The sequence below is a fragment of the Paramisgurnus dabryanus genome, chromosome 6, assembly GCF_030506205.2.
Source record: "Paramisgurnus dabryanus chromosome 6, PD_genome_1.1, whole genome shotgun sequence".
NCBI lineage: Eukaryota > Metazoa > Chordata > Actinopteri > Cypriniformes > Cobitidae > Paramisgurnus > Paramisgurnus dabryanus.
Window position 1 is genome coordinate 20,262,119 of NC_133342.1, and position 24,765 is coordinate 20,286,883.

A 24,765-nucleotide genomic window follows, 5' to 3' on the forward strand; every position below is an offset into this window, starting at 1 on the left:
TCACCTGTAAAACTGCAATTGAGCTTGTGGAAACAAATAATCAGGTAAACCTTGGGTTGCCAGATTGCAGTGAGAATAAACACACATACGATGATGCAATGCACCTTTCTGCCACTGGACTGCGCTACAGTTACACGCAATACAAACAAAACTCTCCTTGTTATCCTTTATCGCTGTATTGTAATCAATTATTAAACTTGCATAGCTTGCATGTCTACAATATGCCTGGCAACGCCTAAGGTATGCTATATGATTACTTTATTATTATTATTAGTTAATTTTTTACGCTTACTGCATTACCAAAAGTTGCTGAAAGGATTTAATTTTCTTAAAATAAAATTAATACACCGTGGTGCAACTTACTTGGCAGTATCATTCTGCAAGTGCAGTTGCGATATTATTTGTTTTGTAAAGTCTTACTGCAGTAAAAACCTTGCGCCCTCGACCAGTGCGCGCGCTGACTCCCTACAGTTTCCCTGTGACAGTGTGAAGAGGATCGCGCGCTCCTCACGCTTGATGACGCTCCGCTGTAAACATCACTGACGCGTGAATCCCGTGCGTGAGGGAATCTATTAAACTTGGAAATTGACGAGCGGCGTTAAATGTCTCAGTCCAACCATCGCGTGCAAACCCAATCAAAGCGTGAAGTATCCGTCCACGCTGAGATGGCAAGGAAATCTGAAGTCCCGTCTGCGTATTATGGTGAGTTGCTTTTTATACCGTACATTGGTGTAGGCTAATTTAGCTTTAATCTCTCTTGCGGGCTGTCTGTTTTCCGCAATAAAAACTTGTACGATGCTGCAAGAGTATTGATTCTGAACAGTCATGTCTGTGAGTTAAACTTGTGCCTTTCTATAGAAGCATGGAAACAATATTGTCCTAGAGAATGTATCACTGTTTTCGGTTCATTAAGTTGGATACTGTAATTCCAGATATTGTGCTGTTTGTTTCACATTTATCGAAAGCGACACCGCATTTAGTTTACATCTATTTAGTTTTCTGGTTATTGATCCAATGACCCCTGCATTGCTAACGCAATTCTGTCTCAGTTAAGCTACTGGGACACCTATAGTCATAGTCAATATGAAAGATTTATTTTTATTTTGTACCTTTATCAATAGCATATGGTTTTTTTTCACTGACTGAAGTTGGAAGCAGCAACTTTGTGTTGCCATGGTCATGATGTGATGCGTTGGCTTTCAGCAAATCATTGAAGAACGGTGTAGATCAGGAGCCTATCACCTGAAACCTCTCACTTATATTTGAATTAAAATCAAAGTCCACACATGTAGTGTATGTGACAAACCAACACATGTCGACATGCTCGCTCTGGAATGCATACAAACTAATAAAAGGTATATATTTTTTATGTTTTATGAATATAAAATTGGACACAGGACAATATGACACTGCATGTCCTTTTTTTGTGTTGTTTACCCTTCAAGGGGTAGCCGAGTGACTATTATTTTGAACAAGGTATTGAAAGAATATGTATCCAAAAACCATACTTCCTTTTTACAATTGTGCTTTTTAGCCGAAATCTTAATTATTGACTGTTGTGAAGTTTTAATTCAGTTTTCAAAATTGCATAACAGTCAAGCAGTTTGCAACACAAAGCTACAAATGTAGAATTTAGAGATCAATTTGATATGCAAATACATTATGATGATAGATAATTATTCAACACTTTCCTGAAACTTCTTTAGGATTCAAGACTTGTTTTATAATGTTATCTATGGCTTCACATCTGTGACCAGTACTTTTCTCCTCACTGAAATTATTGTTTATTTTGTAGTGTGCTTCATTTTCATCATGGCTATATAAACTATGCATGCTAACAGCAATAATGCTCTTTACATTTATTGTCATTAAGCTGTGCCTTTTACTAAATCATTCAGTTTGACACCACTTCTCATGCATCACAGAGAGATATAATTAAAGTTAAGCTTGTCTGCCAGTTGCTGCAGAATATAGACGGTCTGTGCAGTACGCATATGCTGGAGCTCTAATCTGTGCATGTGTGTGTACATGGATTTAAATTAGTCCATTAAAGAGTAAAAGACAGATTTATTTAAATGTACCAAATCTTTTGAAAGATGTTGTCATTTTAGATTTGCTCATGGACTGTTAGTCTGTCATAATTCAGATGGAAGTTAGTATGATATTCCTTTAGAGGGTTTTTGGTATATTTCTGTGTTCGGTTAAAGTGACTGCCTGTACGGCCCATGTGATCAACCAGTGTGCTAAGGCAGACTCTTATCTAATATTTATAAGGTATAAATATGCATGTTAGATGCAAAGTCTTGAGAAAAGGTCACTTGCTTTCCAATTCTGCTACATTTGCATTCTTGTTTTTTTTTTGGGGGGGGGGGGGGTCTCGACTGACCTCCAAGTTATTTAATCAAATTATATTGAATGCACGGTCACAAAGTTAAACAAAAATCAAACTAAATCTGACTGGAGCAGAGCTTTAGATTTTCATGTTCCTTATCTTAAAGAATGGATTTATCACAGAAAGTGCCATTAACGTTTGCCCTTTTTATGTGGCTGATGATATTATTTGTAAGCTGTTAGCCAATAGAACGAAATTCTGTCTTACTGTTTGTTGAGAACTGTGACAGGTTTCCCGATATTGTGTCTAATGCAGAAAGGTCATGTACGATAGTGTTGAGAATCTCAGATTCTGTAAAGTCAATGATTCTGTAAACACTTTTCATTTGCCTCACTATGGGTGTTAAAGTCTTTATACAAAGCAAAAACAAGAATAATCTATTTTTAGTCAGACTGCAGTAAAGACCATAAATAATTCAACAGGGCAAATTTGGGACCACGGGATAAAATTTTCATGGAGTGCTATGAGTAAGTGATGTCTTATCTACACCTTGTTGAAAATCCAAGGCTAAGGAATGGTAAATGTGAGGCAGTTACCATCTCATGATCTGAGTGAGAGCAACCAATCTATAGACTCTGAAGGTAAATTTCTCTACAGAGGGTCATTAGTGAACTATAATCTTGTGAATTATAGGAAAAGAGGAAAATTGGCTTTTGTACAGGATTAAAATAGCACTAATGGAATTTCTTTTTTTGTAACTCAAGTGTTTTATATCCAAGTAGACGTATCTGTTTAGTGTGTTAACATTGAGCCATTTATATCTTAGTGTACTACATAAATGTAACAAGAATGTTTTCCGAGAAAATGGACCAAATAATAAATTAATCATTTCATTAGGAAATCTGTACGTTTTTGTCTATACAATATACAGTGTTTAGAATGAGGACAATCTATTAATTTTACCTGAAACCAACTAGCAAAAGCAAGTAGCAAACCATACATAGTGCTATTAAAGGATAATTCCAGTATTTAACACTTTGAGTCTCATTTCTGGTTTGCTTTGGATGAACTACAGTGATGGGGTCTTGTCTTGTCTTTTTGACTCGTTTAGAAGCGTCTCTTGACTGCTTCAGAATGGAAGTCAATGGCCATGCACAAACATGTAATTAAAACAACACTTAACTTTCATTTTCAAAACTGTGCTACTCACCGAGTGGTTCGTGGTGTTCGTTGATGATTAAAAACAAGTTGTGTAGCGAAATACAGTTTCTGTCGTGTTTTATTTGGCATTTTGTAAAACTCCATTGACTTCTCGGAAGACTTATTGCTCGCTGATATCTCACTCCGCCGCCGGGAAACAGAAAAGGGTCTGTTTACATGTGGTTGTAGTTTTTTCGCTCGGTTTCTCTCAGAAGAAATTTTCCCGGGAGTGTGTCAAGATATAAAGTCTATCTCTTGACATTTGATGTTTAAATATGAGATGATAACCCATTGAACTTTTGACGGCGCTGTACATTTTGCAACTGACTGACTGTATTTCCGAAAATCACGGCATCCTTTTAAACCATAGTGCCTCAGTGATGTGAAGTGTGACCGGCTTCGCAGGCTCGCGGGCTGCCGCGCATTACGCGGACCGGCAGGTTGCTGATGCGCGGTCGCGCGGAATTATCTGTTTGTTTTTTAATCACGCATGGTAATGTTACTGATGTCCTACGTCGGTCTGCGTAGCTCGACACGACGTCAAACACGCATCTCCAGACCCAGTCTTTACTACCACATGCACTTGTAATGCTAACCAGACACCCAAATGCCGCCATATCCACAATAAACAAATAAATAAACCCACATGATCATCGTTTTCGTGATCGATCATCAATGCCACTTTCGAGTACTCAAGCAATCGAGTACTCGTGCCCATCCCTAATTATAACTGACTAACTAAGGAAAATCCCAAATTCAGCATCTCAGAAAATTAGAATTAGAAGTGTCAATATTGAAGACACCTGGTGCCACACTCTGCCACAGTTCTGTAGGCTACAAAATCATGGGGAAGACCAAAAGATGACCATTGACATCTTAAACAAGGAGGGCAAGACACAAAAGGTCATTGCAAAAGAGGCTGGCTGTTCACAGAGCTCTGTGTCCAAGCACATTAATAGAGAGGCAAAGGGAAGGAAAAGATGTGGTAGAAAAAAAGTGTACAAGGAATATGGATAACCACACCCTGGAGAGGATTGTAAAACCAAAACCCATTCAAAAATTTGGGGGAGATTAACAAATAGTGGACTGCAGCTGGAGTCAGTGCTTCAAGAACCACTATAGACAGACGTATGCAAGACCCGGTTTCAGCTGTTGCTTTCCTTGTGTCAAGCCACTCCTGAACAACAGACGGCATCAGAAGTGTCTCGCTTTCAAAAAGGACTTGAGTGGTCCAAAGTTATGTTCTCTGATGAAGGTAAATTTTGCATTTCCTTTGGAAATCAGGGTCCCAGAGTCTGGAGGAAGAGAGAAGAGGCACACAATCCACATTGCTTGAGGTCCAGTGTAAAGTTTCCACAGTCAGTGTCAGTGATGGTTTGGGGTGCCATGTCATCTGCTGGTGTTGGTCCACTGTGTTTTCTAAAGGTTCAAGGTCAATGCTGCTGTACACCAGGACGTTTTAGAGCACTTCATGCTTTCTGCTGCTGACTAACTTTATGGAGATGCAGATTTCATTTTCCAACAGGACTTGGCATCTGCACACAGTGCCAAAGCTACCAGTACCTAGGGCTGTGACGGTGGCAAATTTTTGGTGGGGTCCTTGGGGGGGTTAGGGTGGTTTAAATGGTGAAAGAAAATAAAGTTTCACTAAATGCGCTTCCTGATGCGCGTGACTTTAACCTGGTAAAATTTTTATTTCACAACAAAAGACAAGCGTGATGTGTATGTATCACTGTCACTGGAGACCAAAAGAAACTAAAGCAGACGCACAACACAGTGACATGGCTAAACTCCAACGTGCTGAGTTATGCTAAAATCCACCAGTTTAGTGGAAACGCCATACATGGTAATGTAGCGGAGATTTGTGTATTAACATAAAACAATGTTATAAATTTGTATCTTAGGCTTTAAATTACTGTACAACTTTTGTTATTATTATTTCACGTGTAAAAAAAACTGCAATTTTTACTTATTATTTTGTTTAATCATTCACCTGATATGTGACGTCACACAACCACTGGTGGCACTTCACCACTGCGGTGGCATTGCACCACCGCGGTGGTGCGGTGGTCATGACAACCGTCCCACCCCTACCAGTACCTGGTTTAAGGACCATGGTATCCCTGTTCCTAATTGGTCAGGAAACTCACCTGACCTTAACCCGTATTGAGAAAAGAATGATGCGATATGCCAGACCAAACAATGCAGAAGAGCTGAAGGCCACTATCAGAGCAACCTGGGCTCTCATAACACCTGAGCAGTGCCACAGACTGATCGACACCATGCCACACTGCATTGCGGCAGTAATTCAGGCAAAAGGAGCCCCAACTAAGTATTGAGTGCTGTACGTGCTTATACTTTTCATGTTCATACTTTTCATACTTTCGGCTAAAATTTCTAAAAATCCTTTCTTTGTTTTGGTTTTAAGTAATATTCAAATTTTCTGCGATACTGAATTTGGGATTTTCTTTAATTGTCAGTTATAATCATCATCATTAAAAGAAAGAAACATTTGAAATATCAGTCTGTGTGTAACGAATATACAAGTTTTACTTTTTGAATGGAATTAGTGAAATAAATTAAGTTTTTGATGATATTTTAATTATATGACCAACACCTGTATATCGCTTTGCTACTGTATGGTTTCCCTATGATTGCAAGCCAGTTAATCACTTTAAGTGTTATTTAGTCATATGTTAGTGCTATTTTAATCCCAGTGCACTTTTTAAATTTCGTTTTACTGTAGCAAACTATTGCTTGCATGCTGTTTAGATGGACAGCATTGCACTAGTCTGATTGCTTTAGAGCAGTTTGTGATATATTGTCGAAGTTGTGTTGTGACACCTACTGATGATGAGCCTGTCAGAGTCACCATCACTAACCATCACTTGTCTTCTCTAAGTGAGATACAAAAAAATGATAGCAAATTAATGTTGATTTTTTTTGTCAGTTAAATCTTATCTTGCTGTAGCCACAGTCAGACAGTAGTATTCCTGTGCTGTCAGAAGAAGATAATCCAGCTTGTCAGCTTTTGTAGGGGTGCTGCATACAGTAATGCTTTTCTAATCTGGAACATTCATCACAGCTGGTGGAAGTCAGGGCAGAGATGTACACATGAGAAAAACACAGTTATAATGCAATTATCTGACACGTACATGATTTCTTTGTGTAGGTCTGGAAGAATAATTTTATAATACTCTTTTAATGTTTATGCCATATTGTCTTTCAAGAATATTGCATATATATCTTTAAATAAATAATGCTAAAGGAAAGCTTATTTAAGAAAATGTGCAATTGTTTAGAGTACATACATTTACCTTGTTTAACCATCCCAAAAGTCCATGAGTTGCGATGAATCCAGTCATCTGTGCATAAAGCCTCTGTATTATTTGCATGTTCTGCAGGATGAATATTTCAAATGTCTTTCATTGTTAAAACATATCATACATCTTTTAGAAATGGCAGACTCAAGTTCTGCTCAATAGAGAAGGAGAGTGAATAAGCTCATGCCCTTGGACTGCTGCCGTATTATGTTCTGTCTTCGGGCCCTTGAGGGTGGCCTTCACTGTTTGCTTGTACATTGATTTAGCAAAAGCAGACCCACACATCACACCATCCTCTTAAGGGGAAGGCAGGTATCAAGGTTAAATAAGGTTCTTTGTTTAAAATTGTGCTCCATGGTGCTCATTGACTCCTGTATGAAAAATATTTATCTTACTCTAAAGTCAAGGCTGCAGGAAAATTGAAACAAGATTTTATCTGAAACTGCATTTGCACCCCATTTTACTTAAGTAATGTAACACGTTTCCAATTGAGTATTGAATAAGAAATCAGGTGAGACCTAAATTCATTTGTTTGATCCTCACTCTAAAAAAACAAACGGTGCTATATAGCACCAAAACAATTGCTTTGGATCGTAACGATAGAAGAACCATTTTAGTGCCATATAGCACCGGTGAAGCACCAGTGAAGCACCAGTGAAGCACCAGTGAAGCACCAGTGTAGAACCATATAGGGGCCATATAGCACCACATATGGTTCTACATAGCACTATATGGTTCTACACAGGTGCTTCACTGGTGCTTCACTGGTGCTTCACTGGTTCTTCACCGGTGCTATATGGCACTAAAAATGGTTCTTCTATCGTTACGATCCAAAGCAACTGTTTTGGTGCTATATAGCACCGTTTGTTTTTTAGAGTGTTCAATAATTTGTTGGATTATTAAGCCTAACCCTTTTTTTTAATATTCTTGAAAAATTCTGGATAGGGAGTCTTAAAGTATTTACAATTAATTCAGCAAAAACCTTCTTAAAGTCCCACTGTGGAGGAAATCTGTTTTTTATTGTTGTTTATATGTCTGTGGTGTTTTACTCAACATTGCTGAGTATTTTCTCCATAAAATTGGAGACAGTCTTATTCCTGCTGTCTTGTTTCCAAGATCACAGACATGTAGCCAATCATATCAACACAAATGAACGGGTGGATCATTAGTTCAAGATTATAGATATTATGGATCCTGCATAGACTCGGCCCTGAAACGATTGCAGCACTGCTGCTTCAGCTCTGGTTCTGTGCTGCCCATGCTGTAACCTGTAAACATCAGCGCTTAAAGATAAGTGCTGCTAACGCACAGTTCACATATGCATTGTGTAAACCGAATTTAGCAGTTATGTGTCTGAAACTGCAGAATGTAGCATCTATTTACCTATATATCTATGGTCTGAGGTAGGGATGCATACCGATTAATCACGATTAATCTATAGCAGAATAAAAGTTTTTGTTTACATCATGTGTGAACTGTGTATAATAACTTTGTATAGATAAATGCACACACATGCATGTATATATTTAAGAAATGTTAACATGTGTATATACATTTTGTATATTTATGTATAATTTATATTATATATAAATATAAATACTTAATATGAAAATATAAATTTTTCTTAAAATTATATATGCATGCACTCTAAATAAAAAAAAAGGGTGCTATATAGCACCAAAACAATTGCTTTGGATCGTAACGATAGAAGAACCATTTTAGTGCCATATAGCACCGGTGAAGAACCAGTGAAGCACCAGTGAAGCACCAGTGTAGAACCATATAGGGGCCATATAGCACCACATATGGTTCTACATAGCACTATATGGTTCTACACAGGTGCTTCACTGGTGCTTCACTGGTGCTTCACTGGTTCTTCACTGGTGCTATATGGCACTAAAAATGGTTCTTCTATCGTTACGATCCAAAGCAACTGTTTTGGTGCTATATAGCACCGTTTGTTTTTTAGAGTGTGTGTGCATATTTATATATACATAATTATTATACACAGTTCACACACACATATATGATGTAAACAAAAACTTTTATTCTGCTATAGATTAATCGCGATTAATCAGTATGTATCCCAAGTCCGAGGTGATGTGAAAGATTGGAGGCGGGGAATAATTTGCATATTTATATAGTAACGCTTATACTAAATGAGGCAAGGGTGTAGAGTTACATTCAAGCTGTTTTAAAGCATAAAGAAATTACTGTGACAGGTAAAACTTTTACATATGCATTTTACATGATGCTCAAAGATGAGTTTTAATTGATACAATTCTTGAATACAGGGAGACTTTAAAGTTCAAACACTGTTTTATAGGTAATTTCATATGTCCTATATCTATATATTGTAAGTTATATACTTTTTAAGATATTCAAGATAAAAGTGAAAAACTGATATTGACTATTTTGCCCCTGGAAATGCTGTATATTGTAATCCTTACATAATCCCTGCATTAAAGCCACAATATGTATGATTTTTGTAATAAAATATATAAAAAACATTTGCCCCGTGTAATATTTTTCATGCAGTTGTAGCCTATAGTACTTACATTATCCCAAAAGTTCCCAATTATTTTTAAATTCAGAGAAATTCCTATTTTATATACAGTAATGGCTTGTCCCTTTCATTGTCGTCTTTGAAGTAATATCCGATCTGTCCTCTGTTTCTGGTGTACTGTAGAAAATATGGCACCGCGAGTGGACTTATTTGGAAGTGGTTGGTTATACAGAATCTAGCATGCAGCTGTTGTGCCTTGCAGCTTATTCATAACAATAGCATAAAATAATTTGATCAAACATACAGTAATAAAAATAATTCATTACCTCATCTCTGAACATCATTAGCGAATATGGTGAACACAACATTGCTCATCGTTCCACTCTGCTTCATAATGTCATTAAAGGAATAGTCTACTCATTTTCAATATTAAAATATGTTATTACCTTAACTAAGAAGAGTTGATACATCCCTCTATCATCTTAGTGCGTGCACATAAGCGCTGGGGCGCGCATGCGAAACTTCGATAGCATTTAGCTTAGCCCCATTCATTCAATGGTACCACTCAGAGATAAAGTTAGAAGTGACCAAACACATCAACGTTTTTCCTATTTAAGACGAGTAGTTATACGAGCAAGTTTGGTGGTACAAAATAAAACGTAGCGCTTTTCTAAGCGGATTTAAAAGAGGAACTATATTGTATGGCGGAACAGCACTTTTGGGAGTACTTCGACTCGCCTGAAAAATCCGCTCCCCTTCTCCCTCTCATAATGGGAGAGGGAGGGTGTTACTGCGCCAAGTCGAAGTACTCCCAAAAGTGCTGTTCCGCCATACAATATAGTTCCTCTTTTAAATCCGCGTAGAAAAGCGCTACGTTTTATTTTGTAGCACCAAACTTGCTCGTATAACTACTTGGGCCCTATTTTAACGATCTAAGCGCATTGTCTAAAGCGCACAGCGGAACGTCTAAATGGGCGTGTCCGAATCCACTTTTGCTAATTTAACGACGGGAAAAATGGTTTTTGCGCCGAGCGCATGGTCGAAAAGGGTAGGTCCTATTGTAATGGGAGTATTTTGGGCGTAACGTGCAGTAAACCAATGAGAGTCACAGCTCTCATCCCCTTTAAAAGCCAGTTGCGCTGGCGCTATCTCTTATCCCTATTTAGATGACGGACTTTGTAAACTGAAAAACTAAGCGGAGGAAGAAGATCCCCAGTTTAAGATTAATGTTAAATAATTGTGTTGTTTTTTTATTAAAACCTTTAAAACCCGTTTTCTTTTAGTCATGGAAGTAAAAAGCAGGCTTGTAATTGCTTTAAATGTATGGCTATCCAATATCATCAAAACATAATTTACAAGTATGTAAGATAAGGTATGTACTCTAAAAATACTTTATTTGTAACAAACAGGAGATAAAGAATTTACAAACGGCTCTCCTCACGTTTCAGCACTTTGGACAGCGTTTTTTTTAGCAAAGAGTTTTTTAAGCATTACTTAAAAATGTTTCTCATCTCACCATATCCACAGTTACAGAGTCATCATATACAATAAATCCGTGAGGTAGCATTAAAAAAAAAAAACATTTAAAAACAGACGCATTTGTTCAAAGCAAAGCATTTATTTACTTACAAGGCTGCAGGTGAAGCAGCTCTTTGCGCCTTCTAACGTCTCATAATTAGTCCTCATTTATGTCCAAGAGACTCAATAATAATCTTTTATATTCAATCCTTTAATCTTTCATATTTAAAAGCATTTTTGTGCTGCTGCGCATTCATGTACCTTGTGATAAGCAAACCCGCGTTGTCCTCCCGTGTATAGGCGCATTTTACTAATGCGCTCTTTAAATGACATAAAACACATTGCGCCATTGACTTTAGACTTTAGACCAGGTTTTTGTTGGTCAATGGGGTAGTCTATTTTAGTTGCCTCAAAATAGCAACGCGCCAACAATGCGCCTGAACACACCTCGTTTTCAGACCAGAACGCCCATGGGCGCAAAAGGGGGCGCAAATGCATTTGCTATTTAAACAACGCGGCGCTAAACGTGAAAATTAGGGTGGAAACTAGCGAAAGACACTTGCGTCGCGCATTGCGCTGCATTGCGCCGGGTGTAAGATAGAGCCCATCGTCTTACATAGGAAAAACGTTGATGTGTTTGGTCACTTCTCTTCTAACTTTATCTCTGAGTGGTACCATTGAATGAATGGGGCTAAGCTAAATGCTATTGAAGTGTCGCAGCGCACCCCAGCGCTTACGTGCACGCACTAAGATGATAGAGGGATGTATCAACAATTCTCAGTTAAGGTAATAACATAGTTTAATATTGAAAATGAGTAGACTATTCCTTTAAGCTTTGCCTTTGTTATTGTTTTGAAATTGCTACCTCTTGTTGTGAAATCCTACGTATTGTGCCTTTAGCTAGCTTTAAATTGCTAACTATTTGGCAAAAAATGTTGCTTTTTGCTACCTGAGGTTTTATTACTTCTTACTGTGAGCAGGAATTAAAACTTAGGTGTGACAACATTCTTACCATTTACCTATTGCGGATAAGAGCAATTAGAAGACATTTTATAAGGCTTTGGTTTTGAATAGCATTGACGTGCTCACCAGAATTCGTCACCAAAGAGCTATCAGGTATGTTCATGGTTAAAAAAGCAATCGGGTGGGTCGGATTTCACACGTATACCGCACCGCTACAGAGTTCATTTGCAATCGGGCCAAGACCACCTCGTTCAGGCAGCTCGGATCGGTTGTTTTGGTGCGGATCTCGTGTCATTCCATGAAACAGGCCAGGAGGATATTACACTTTTGGATTAAAGATTATAATGGCACATTAATTTAAGAAAAATAATGAAGTGCACATATAAATAATTTATAATAAACACAACAATATTACATATAAGAATTGTACATTTTTAAATACGCATTTATATGACATCAATTTTACATAATTTCTTACTTTATGTACTTTAAACATTTTAAAATATTTAACTGTTAGGCATAAATTGTTTGTTATGTTTATGAGCTCAAAGGTATAAAAAGCTAGTAAAATACAGGCCACTATATGATGTTGCTATTTACAGCATACACTAGGGCATTAACACCATAGTTGTCTTAAAGTACCACATAAATAGAAGAGGTACATGAGTACTAATGAGAACTAATGATGTCATTATTCACAACCTGCCATGGTTTTATCAACGGATACCAGTAGTGCACTGTGGAAACATTACATTTTGGTTAGGCTTGAGGCTCACACATCTCACAAGTTGGCGAATGCGAGTGTGTGCTTGAGTTATTGTAGCGTGGAGTGCAGTAACGCTGACTCACTGTGTTTTAGTCAGCTCCTCAAACCTGAAGAAGCAGTCTGCCCCCATTCTGCTGTGTGCTGTCAGCAGGAACCCCTAAACAAAAGCACTACCTTTTCTGGGCATCCTGCTTTGAGGCAGGCGAAGAGAAAAGAACTCCTGTGCAAAATTGTGCCTATTACAACCCCTCTCTCGCATGGTTTCTCAGAAACCCAGTAACAGGAGTTTCTTGAAACAGGAACACACTTGCACACATACATAAAATCACAAAAAGATCAGTAAATCCATAAGCATTGTGTAAGATATTTTGAATCATTTATGTAAATCTTTTCTTGAGGACATGTGAGGTTTTAACTTGCATGTGATAAAATTTGTGTGCAGATAGATAGATAGATAGATAAGCCAGCCAGGTTTCTGAGCCACACACAAGCTGTGCTGCATAACCCATGCTCCAGGTGTCCTGTGTTTAAGCATTTTATATGCAGTGGATAGACAACTGTAACAGGATGAATCCCTGCTGTGAAAGAACCTTATATACCCTCTGTACCTCCTAACCAGAGGAAATTTGGAGGAGATGACACACAATTTCCTTTCTCTTAGCACGCTTCTTGCCGCATTAGGACAAGCAGAACAGTATGTAATCACAATTTTCTTTGATAGATTGCTTAGTCAACTGCCGAAAGAGTATTAAAAGAGAGGAGAGGATGACTTTGGTCAGTGAATTTGTCTGGTGTGAATTTGTTACTTTAGCATGAGCCAAAATCAAGTGCAGTTGTATGGCTGTCCCATGAGACTGAAGTGTTGGCAATTTAGCTTGTGTCAGTGATAACAGCTTATTTATTTGTATATATTTATGGATATTACTGATACCTCTGTTCATGTGTTGGGAATGGGACTCTAATGGTGCGTTCGCACCAGACACGGAAGAGGCGGCAAGCGCGAGTGATTTTCAAGTCAATGCAAAGATACGAATAGGCATCCTACGGCGTGTTGAAAAATCTGAACTTTTGCGGATTTTTACACCACATTAACCAATCAAGAGCTTGCTGTAGCAGTGACGTGATTACAGAAAAACGAGCAGAGGCAGAAAAACAATGGAGGACAATCATCATCGCTACACAAGACATCTTATAGGAATTAAGTATCTTGTTTGGAAGAAACTGAGTGAGGAGGTCGAACAATCTGGTAAGTTTACTCAATTTGAGCTATATAAGCCCCTCCCATGACGCGAATTTACTAAAATGTCTCGAATGACTATAATTTTACACGCTAATGAAGTGATTAAACTAAAAAAAATTAAGCGTCCTACTACGCGCAAATGGCTCATTTTTGCCGCCTCTTCCGCGTCTGGTGTGAACACACAGTAATTCACCTGGCACAGGACTCTTACAAGGTGTGCTTGGTTCATTTAGGCTATATTACCCTTCTTTTTAATGGCATTATCCAAACACTATGGTTCTTATTTAAAGACTAGTTTAGCTGCATAACTTTGGGCATTATGATTGTGGCCGTGCATTTTTGTATTGTATTATAGTATAATAATAAACAGATCATTTTGCAAGTAGTCAATCTCAGTAATCAACTACCGTATTTTCCGGACTATTAGTCGCACTTTTTTCATAGTTTGGAGAGTTCTGGAACTTCTAGTCAGGTGTGACTTATACAGTGGCGGCTGATGACTTCTTTTATCGAGGGCGCACAATGCAAAGTTCATATGTGTGGTTTGTAATTTCAAAATATGTGTTCTGCCCGATGAGTGATCCTATGTGCATCGCGTGTCTTGTCAAAATAACTGCCTGCTGCAGACACGTCTAAAGGGTTTATGATAAAAAAGATGCTAACTTAGCCATGTAAACATATATATATAAAAAAACAAGCAACACACATGACTATTTTGAATTTGCGCCCCTCGAAAGAGCAGTCACAAGCCGCAACTGGACTTATATGTCAAAATTATTTCATATAAACCAAAAGAAACCATTACCATCTACATCCGCGGGAGTCCGCTCTATGCTGCTCCTGTATTTATGTAATTCAATGGATTCAGTGATGCGGAATGAATTTGTGATTTTTTTTTTTACTTGATCTGGCTTGTCGTGTTAGTTTAGCCTATTCAGCCTCCCAGGTATGTTCTGCTATTGTGTATCGTGTAAATAACTGTTTATGTTGCTTAAACATGTACGGACACCTATTCAGCCTGCTATTCTGTGCTATTGTTTAGTTGAATAACTTGCCTTTCCAGATTAAATGTCTGTTCTAGGGCTGCACGATGTGAGGAAAAGTTGCGGTGACATTGTTTAATGTTGCGATGACGATGTGAGTTGCGATAAATATTTTCTATTTTTTCATGTTTTAGGGGCCATTCACACGTCGCGCCTAAAACGCGTGGAAAACGCTAGACATGTAGGTTATTGTCACATGACCTGCATGCTGCGCTTGTGTCATTCTGAAAAGTTAAAATGTTTTTGAAAAGCCTGGAAAAAACGAGCGCGTCGCACCACGTATAGTATGGAAGTAGGCGGTTTGGGACGCAGCGCTTGTCTTCAGGACTAAACGTGATAGGTCAAACGTTTATTACATGCGCTTACCATTTTCCTTTCATTCATCGCGTCAAGGCTGTCTGTTGCGATGTGTTTATCGCGTGAGTTCATATCGCAATGACGATGAAAATTCGATGTATCGTTCGGCCCTAGTCTGTTCTTTGGCCTGGATTTTGTGAAATTATTTTATAAATAAATGCAACGTATAGTCCAGTGCGACTTGTATATATTTTTTCCTCTTCAAAACGCATTTTTGACTGATGCGACTTATACTCCAGAGCGACTTATAGTCCGGAAAATACAGTAGTCTTTTTTCCACAGAAGAAAAAATCATACAGATTTAAAATGACAACCAAAATTAAGTTTAGGTTATGATACTTTTAAAGAGTGGCTTAAAATATCTCTGTGTGTAGCTTAAGGGTGTTACAGTGGCTAAATGATGAAAATATGCTTTAATGTCTGTGATGTACCAACACATAGTGGAGTGGAGGATGTGACATATGGTCACGGGCTTGCTGATGAGTTGACTGCAGGAGCTGCCAAATGACTCGTAGGCAGTTGGGAAAGGCTGACCTCCCGCTGTTCAATAAAACAGCCAGAATAGATTCTAATTTGAATTTCAGATTCCCATTTCTGGAGGTGTTACATAACACATCTCATAGGTGCGAAAGACAAGTTGTAGAAATACTGCAGTGTCAGGGAAAGTTAACTCAGAGAGGTTATTAACCAAACACAGTGTCCCTGTACATCAAAGCGATTCTTTAAACGTAGCTTTCGTGGACAAATATTATTATTTCCTTGATTTACTTAATACTGGCAGTACAATTAAGAACTGTTTCTCTAAGGGCTTATTATTAATGTTTAATGTTTCTTTTGGCATAGCCCACTGTGACAGTGTGGACTTGAGTTTTATATTAAACTGGTTTGTGAATTAATTTCACCTCTGGAGCTTTGTATGCTAATATATATGTAAAACAATCCAAGGCTGTGCAAATTACCTCTGTGAATTTTTACAAACCCCAGCGACCTCTGATCTTAAAAAGTCTGCGCCCTCTAATATGAGTCAGTGGTCAACTTCATTTAAGGTATTTCCCCTCTGAACGTCTGTGCGCTACTTTCTCATTGTTCTCATTTTCTCACCCCGCTGCCTTTGAGCGTTTCACTGTCTGCCTCCAATTTTTTGCTCTCCTGTGAATTTTATGAATACATTACGGATTCTTCAGAATCTGATGCTAGATTGTTTTTTGCCTCTTGCTTATGAAGGTGTTTTTGCTTTTTGACCTATGTCTTCTTCTCTTTCATCTCATCCGTGTTAAGTTTTAAAAGGCACAAACTGACAACCGCTGTCTTGGGTTTTCTTGTTTTTTTTTTTTTCATTTTACACCCAGTAGAATTCCTCCTCCCTTGGGTTAAAGTCAGTCAACCTTTTTCACTCACCTTACAGCTTAAGCAAGATGGAAGCAGAAGTTTTTACTCTTTTCACAATTTATTTTACGGTATACAATTCCTCATAGCAGTTTATGAACTTTAAATCTAATGCAACATCTAGCTTTATTAAATATTCTTTCCAGCACTGGTGTAACCCTTAAGGGTTGTACTAGCACCAAAAATGCATTCGGCTTCTCTGAAAAGTGTATAGGAATTTCTTTGCACCATGTAGGTTTTTATTCTAGACAGTATTATAGAAAAAATAATAACTTTATATGATTTTGTAATAGTAATAATAATGGGAATCAGTTTGATTAATATTGGAATAAATCAAATGTAGGGGTGTTCTGGTATTCACTATATTCTGGACAGAGGTTTAGTTAAAGGATTTTCTTCACATCCCTCAGCGAATAAACATCCTTGCAGTTCACCCACAAAAGTTACACCCAAGGCAATTCCTTTAGCACTGTTCGAGTCATCTTCTCTCATTTTTTCCAGACGTACCCTAGCGTATCCTCATTATCTCAGCTAGTTCTTGGAGCTTCAATTGTGCTGTATCTTTTGAAGAAGTGATAACACCTCGCTGTCTGCCTCTTAATTGTCTATTGATTCCAATTTTGTAGCGTCAGATGCATGAAGAGCATCATTGCGTATTCTCACTGTATTGTACATCTACCAGCTATTGACCTTTTATGTTGGACTTAATGAGTTAAGCTCTCATGATGGCTTGAATTTATTTGTGTCCCCACTCTTAATTTGAACTGCTTTGAAGCTGTAGTTTAATAGTTGCAGTCACTTTTTGTGCAATAATTAGATGCTGAGATGATCCGGAGACTTCGGAGAGTTCAGCTTTTGTGCATACGTGTGGTCATTGGCTAGTTAGCATTCAACCATGTTGTCCTAAAAACCACCTTGATGACCAGTTGATAGTGGGTTTGTTAATAATGACCAGCTTACAACTGCAGCTAAAAACTTGCTGCCATGTTTTAAAATGTAGATACCTGCAGGGCTCCAGACTGCCACCAACTGGTGGCATTTTGCCACCAAAATTTGAGAGTGTGCCACTGAATTTTACATCCAGTCGCATATGTGCGACCAGTAAATTTGACCTTTTTTGTGATGTGACACTGAATTTAAAACAGCACATTGTACTTTCTGCATCTATCATCAAAGTATTTATTATTAATACAGTGTATTACCTAGTAGAAATGTGAATATTTGGTTAGCATGTTGATTTACGGTATGTGTCCCTAAATTTCTGGTTGTGCACCTAAACTTTTCAGTTGGGGGCCACTGTGCTCCTAGTGAAAAAAGTTAGTCTGGAGCCCTGACCTGCTTAAGATGGATTTTCCAGCTGGTATCCACAGGGTTTCCGCGGAGTCATAAAAAGTCATAAAACGTCTTAAATTTAATAATGAAAATTTTAGGCCATAAAAAGTCATAAAAACATCCAGATTTTCCATACAAGGTCATAAATTACATTAGCCACGTCTAAAATTTATATACTCGTTCATTCATTGTTGCATTTCCCCACAAAAATGCGCTGGCGGCGGCATTCACTCGTTTTGCCTGTTGTAGTTCTGTCTGAGGAATCTGGGTGGGATAATCACAGCGTTCCAGGACTAAAAGGTCCATGCGGCAGTGCAGCAAACAGACTTGTCGGAACTTCTTCAGAAATCCGCGGTCCCGCGCAAACTCCGAACTCTCGAGGGTCAGCTTAGTTTAACTGAAATCTCCAAGTCTATCACAATGGGAAAGTGTAAATTTTAACGAGCTATGGCTCGAAGACGGTGTGTTTAGTAGTTGGCTCAAGCCCGTAGCAAACAATCGGTATCAAGCCTATTGCGCACTGTGTAAGAAGGCGCTGGAGCTGTCTATTTTAGGCATAAAAGCCTTACGTTCGCATGCAAAGTCAGAAAAGCATAAAGTTGCTGTAAAAGGTCTGCAGCGGGTGGAGATGATCAGTCAGTTTTGTTCGGCTCCGTCACTACCCAGTCCAAGTACAGCACAGGATTCTGTTTGTCTCGTATACACTTGTTACTAATTTCAATGAAAGTAAAATTCCTTTCAAAAGTCTTTTATTTTTATTTTTTTAAATGTTATTTTTCGTTATTCGTGTAGGTCATAAATTTAAATCATAATGGTCATAAAAAGGTATTTAAAAGTCTTAAATTTGACTGACTAAACCCTGCAGAAACCCTGATCCAATAGGAACCAGAGATAAAAGTAACTCAACATATTAGCCTGTCATTCTGGGGCTGTTTTCTGTTTTTGACTGAATATTAAAGTGAAGTAAATAAAAAAGGTGGCAGTTCAACACAGTCAAAACTTCCTGTTTTAAGTTCTAAAGAAATAACTTTCAGTTCTTATGGGGATCCAAACTGAAATCCATGATTGCTAAAGTAATTTTTAGTTTGGAGGTTTCTGTAATATAACATCAGCTTCCAGGAGATTTGCTTATGTGAAGTGACATGTTTGTCAAATAGGGAACACATACTAGAAATGTGACCTCTGCATTTAATCCATCTTAGTGAGCAATGAACACACACAAACCCAGAGCTTGGACAGCTATTCTTACAGCACACGGAGAGCAGTTAGGGTTAGGGTCAATGGCATTTGCAACCTGCCGGCCATGAGACTCAAACCAGCAACTCTTGGGTTACAAGCCCGAATCTCTAAACACTATCCTACGACTGCCCTTATCTGTGTGGGATTTAGGCTGTAAACAAACAAATACATACTTTACAACGCACTAACATTTCCTCTAGTCTACAGTACTGTATATGGGTCACATGGTCTACTACTTAGAAGGACACATTTATGTAGTTAGTACAACAGTGTTCCCATTGCATACACAAATGCAAAGGCAGCACTGGAAAAAGCATTTGGACAGCCTTCATAGGCAGCGTAACGTAATTCTGTTTGAAATATAAACAGAGAGCGCCTTTGATAACTAATCGCATATTTGAAAACTACAATATTAATATCTTGCTAGAAATGAAATCAAAGGGTATAAAATGTGAAAATCAAACTTTATTTACACTAAATTTGTGGTCCAGACGCTTTCTTTTCCGCCAATTTTTTTTTTTAACTAAACGTTTAGTTTGCGTTTAGTGCGTTTTTGAAATGGAGAGGTGAGCTGTATGTTGCAATTTGCAATCTCACCACTAGATGCTGCTAAAATTTACACACAATAGATTAAGAACATAAATTGCTTTAGTGTCCTGGCGGAAAGAGTGGTATTGCAGTCCATCTAATAATAGATTTACTTTATGCCGCTGAGGTCTTTTTAGAGTTCTACTAAAAATTACGTTTATTTTTAGTGTCAGTTTGCCTAATAAAAGTTGTTTCAATTTACATAGGAGCAGACATGTTATTATTCATTGTGATAACTCTTCTCCCATGTTGACTTTCGTTTATGGAATAAATGAATCTTAATGATGATCTCTTCGATGTCCTTTCTGTTTGATCCAGTATTTGCTGCTGTCTCTTTTTCACTCTACTCTCATGAGTTGTGATAATTCAATTTCTGAGCCCCACAGACATGGAAATGCAAGCCGAAATCAAGCAATTAGTTTAGCTCTTTATGCAGCTGTTTCCTCTGGAATTATGGGAGAATTGAGTTTGATCAAAACGGCACTGCTCTCTTTGCCCCCCCCCCTCAAAAAATATACAAATGCCATGCAGAAATTTGTGCAAATCCTCTGATAATTTACTCCAAACCCATATGACTCTTCTGTGGAACATTTCCTGTCTTCCATTAGTCAGACAAACATGTAAGTGTACAGTGTTATTAGAAGAGATAAAGGGTGTGTGACTACTAAGCACTGATACTGTAATACTATACTAATACTAATAATGGTATGAATGGACACCTACTGTGTACTTCATCTGAAGTCTCTTTATGTTGGACAGCATATGAAAAGCATTTCTGCTTTTCTTGTTGGCTTAACTTGCTTAGTAAAATTAAAGACGCATAGGAATATTCATTGATTCACTAGTAAAATGGCCAGCTGGATATGCTGTGTTTTGGATGTTTGTCCCCAGCAAAGGATGAGGAATTATACCTTTCTGGTTGAAAAGCCTCACTAGTTAAATCTTCTACCAAATGTTGGCCCATCAGTAAGACCCCCATAAAATCAGCCTAAACTTGTCGAGACCAGAATAGAAAGTCATGTTGGTCTTTTTCAGCAATATTTAGGATATTTTGTAATATTACAAAAGTAGGCTACAGAAAGTTTTTTTAAGCTGTTCCAACATACTATATATTCATAGTCATGTACAACTCTATTTCTAGTAAATATCCATAACTGCTTATCACTTCACCATAAATAAGATAGTTTGTATACACTTTTATTATATTGATATGAGTATTTTATAGGAGAAATATTATAGGGCTTTATAATATAATATTATTGGATGATAAACCTCTTTCACCTTTGCAAAATGTAAATTTTCACACTCTTTATATTGACTGATTAAAATGTAAAAATGTAATCGATGCCATAAATACAGAATGCAAGACATACAACTTGATTGGATTTTCCATACTTTTACTCTTTCTACGAACTGCTTTGTCATGGGCAGAAAACATTGTTCTGAAAACTAATAACAGTATACTGTCTTAGATTTACAGTGATATGGCAGTGTTGTCTGCTGCATTGTTTATTGATCACCACTCAGTGAGAGATTAAACTTGATAGTCTTTGTAAACTAAAGAAAGACAATCCATCTGGTGTTATTAGTTGGTAATAATCTTTAGATATTTTCACATCAGTAAGGTCGACTAAGGTGTGTTAAGGAAAGGAAGATCTGGAAAATATTTTCAATTAAAATGTAGCTATTTCTCAGCTTTGCTCTAGACAGAAATTGAACTTGCATAAACATAAAGTTCAGAGGCACTATTGAAACCCTCAGTATGTGTAGGTGCATTCGTCTTATAACTTTGTATGACTAAAGTAAAAACATTAGAATATTTGACACATTTATGATGATCTTTGTCGCCCGCATGCCCCCACAACTGTTATCAAATATTCTTTGTGATATTTCCCAGCCACATCTGTCATGACCGAATCTGTGCTTTCATCATCTGCTGTAGTGTTTAAAATATAGAGTAATTATTACAGAAAAAGTCACTGCGGAATTTGTCAAAGTTGACACCGTGCACAAGCCACAAATACTGATTCAAGCATTTCTGTACAAATAATCATTACTGTTTGCTGATTGAATCTATAACTGAATTACTGTGTGGACTGAAGCTGGTAGCATTGCTATAGTATTGTATTGCAGAAGAATGTAAATTCGACTTCAAAAACCCCTCGAGGTGCAGAAAGATGGACAGATATAACTACTCCACAACAAACTACACCTAATACTGCAGGTTGAATACTGGAGCTTCAATCTGAATCTCAATGAAGGATGAATGATTTATAGTTATTTATTTTTTAAGCTTTTATAACAGACAGAGAGTCTGCTTCATTGTGGTATACCAGTCCAAGCTGCACATCGCATTAAGAAATGCATGTTTGAACTAGGGCTGGGCGATAATTCGATAACGATAATTTTACCGATATAAACTTTTTCGATAAAACGATAAGGACAGTTCGATAAGTGATCGATAATGTTTAAGCACTGTGCGTAATGTTGCGCGAGCACTTCCGGATGCGGCACGCGCTCTTGGTTTACAATCACAGTGACAGTCAGACTTGAAGGAGTGGAAGATGAGGCAAGTTATTTATTTATTAGTAGAGACCTATGATTTTCGCGATGCGGATAACGCGGACGGAATCACGGAATCCAAATGCGCGGAAACATTTTCTTGTGTGTAATGTTGGACGCGCAAACAGGGTTCGTCAAACACAGCAGACACAGGTGCGTGCAGTATACTTTACTTTCATTCAGCGTCCGCCTTGCGCACGCACACGTCCGCCCAGCTTTAAAAGTATATTTACAGGACATTCACAAATTCAGGAAACTGACGAAAAGCAGCAGATCCACCACTGCTGTGAATATAGTGTTTGGGTATGTGCGCTCCCACAGCAAAGTGACACCCTTGACATCCATTTATCAGCGTGTATAGCTCGTATATGTATAACACACGCGTGATCACTGAACTAAGTTTTCTTTCTTGTTTAAGTGAACATAAACAGCTGTTACTCAGTATATTGAAACTTAAAGCAGTCTGTCTTGGGTCTTAAAGGGACAGTAGTCTGCTGCTTTTGTGTCAGAAAGTGTTGATTTCATAACAAATAGATTTACATTTAATACAGATGCATTAAAACAAGATTTTAGTTTTTGTATTTGTCATGTTCTGAATAAAAAGTAGTTTAAAACCATTATTAACTGTCTGGTTTTTACAATTTTCATTCAGGAGCAAAAATCTGCCTTTAAATTTGACAGGAGTAAAGATTTGTTATTTATCATGATAATTATCGATATCGACTGATATGGAAAACATTTTCTCGATAATTTTTTGAGTCATATCGCCCAGCCCTAGTTTGAACCATAATGGTGAACATGATTTCACCAAGTAGGATTTGATCCTGGATCAACACCATTGTTGGTCCTGGATCAACATTTTCATGAACCAATTAGACTGCAGATTTAGGATTGGGTTGGGGACTTTTTAAAAAAATTCTTCTCAAACAATTATCTCACACTATTAAAAATGGTTAGGATTTGAGGTAAGGGATATCTTTGATTTAAAACGTTGATCCAGGACCAACAAAACATCATCTTTCTTTGTGAATTCACGACGACCGTCTGTTAATTGTGCAAGTAGTAGCATATTGATTCAAGTGGTGTTGATGTAAAGGGGCTCACAACATTATTTAGTTTTAAAGAAGTAAAGTTACTTTTCAGTTTAATTAATTAGTTTTTTTTTTTTTTAATTTACTGAATTAAACTGAACGTAGTCATGAAGAATTATGCAAACTCTATGGATGCGCGCCCCTGATTGGAAACAGTTTGAGTCAGAAATTGAGATCACATTTTTGCGATGGAAATATGAAATGTTTGAATGTAGAACTTCTCAGTATTAAAAAACGAGATCAAGCCTCAGCCAAGTAAGAAAAAGTAACTTAAAGGTAAAGTAAGTATTAATTACTTGCAATTAGCTATTAGTTACTTTTTTGGGGAGAAACTTAATATTGTAATACATTACTTTTTAAAGTAACTTTCCCCAACACTGCAGGTACACATGTTTATTTGATGTACCAATAGGTAGGGGAGATTTTCTCCCAGCCCTGATAACATTTGCATCCCAAACTATGACAGCATCTTTAACACACAAACCATTGACAGAGCTGACAAATACCCCGTTATTTACTCACCGTTTTCTGTGTGTAGATCTAGAAAGGTGTTTTCAACCATGATAAGTAAATTCCAAAAGTGGTCATTTTTTCATATAACGCGTTGTGTTTCTCGATTCATGTGTTACAATACTGATCAATCTACAGGTTATTTAGTGCTCTAACACATCATGAAGTTTGACTTCTCAGAGTTTTTCAAAATAAAAGTAAATCAAGTTTAAATGTGAACACACTTGTTACTTTTGTCCAGCTGCTAATACTATTGTATATGTTGAAAATTAATATTATTAATTATAATTTGGTTTAATTTCATTTAAATATTGTTCAAACTATTAAAAAATGTTTTATTCTCAACAATTTAAAGGTGCAGTGTGTAATTTTTAAAAGGTTTTATTTAAAAAAATTTAAAATAATATACAAAACTATATTATCAGGGGTGTATAAAGACATTTTAATAATGAACCATTATGTTTTTATTACCTTAGAATGGGACATTTTTATCTACATACACAGAGGGTCCCCTTACGTGGAAGTCGCAATTTTGTGCTGCCATGTTTCTACAGAAGCCCTTAATGGACAATTGTTTTTACTAATTTGTCTCTGTTGATGACATGTTTATCCGGTGACGGCTACTGTAGCTTCTCTAAGCAAGGGGTGAGCAGTGGACTTAGCCATTGGTTGCAATTCACAACCTCACCACTAGATGCCGCTAAAATTTACACACTGCACCTTTAAGTTTGTACTGTTGGTGGTTTTTTAAAAACATTTGATAAAACTGAAATTTAAAATAAAAATGTAATTTCATTATTTTTTACAAA

The 24,765-nt window shown here is 37.3% G+C and overlaps 1 protein-coding gene across 2 annotated transcripts in view; it reads left to right on the forward strand.

The window, feature by feature from the left end:
• The first annotated feature begins 419 nt into the window (after positions 1–419).
• slc44a5a (solute carrier family 44 member 5a) overlaps positions 420–24,765 on the forward strand; it is a 102,266-nt gene continuing 77,920 nt past the window's right edge. The window contains exon 1 of one of the 2 annotated variants that reach the window (XM_065275940.2): positions 420–702. In XM_065275940.2, coding sequence (XP_065132012.1) covers positions 603–702 — 100 coding nt within the window. In that variant the 5' untranslated portion in view covers positions 420–602. The remainder of the gene's footprint in view (positions 703–24,765) is intronic. The other variant, XM_065275941.2, reaches the window with a different exon arrangement.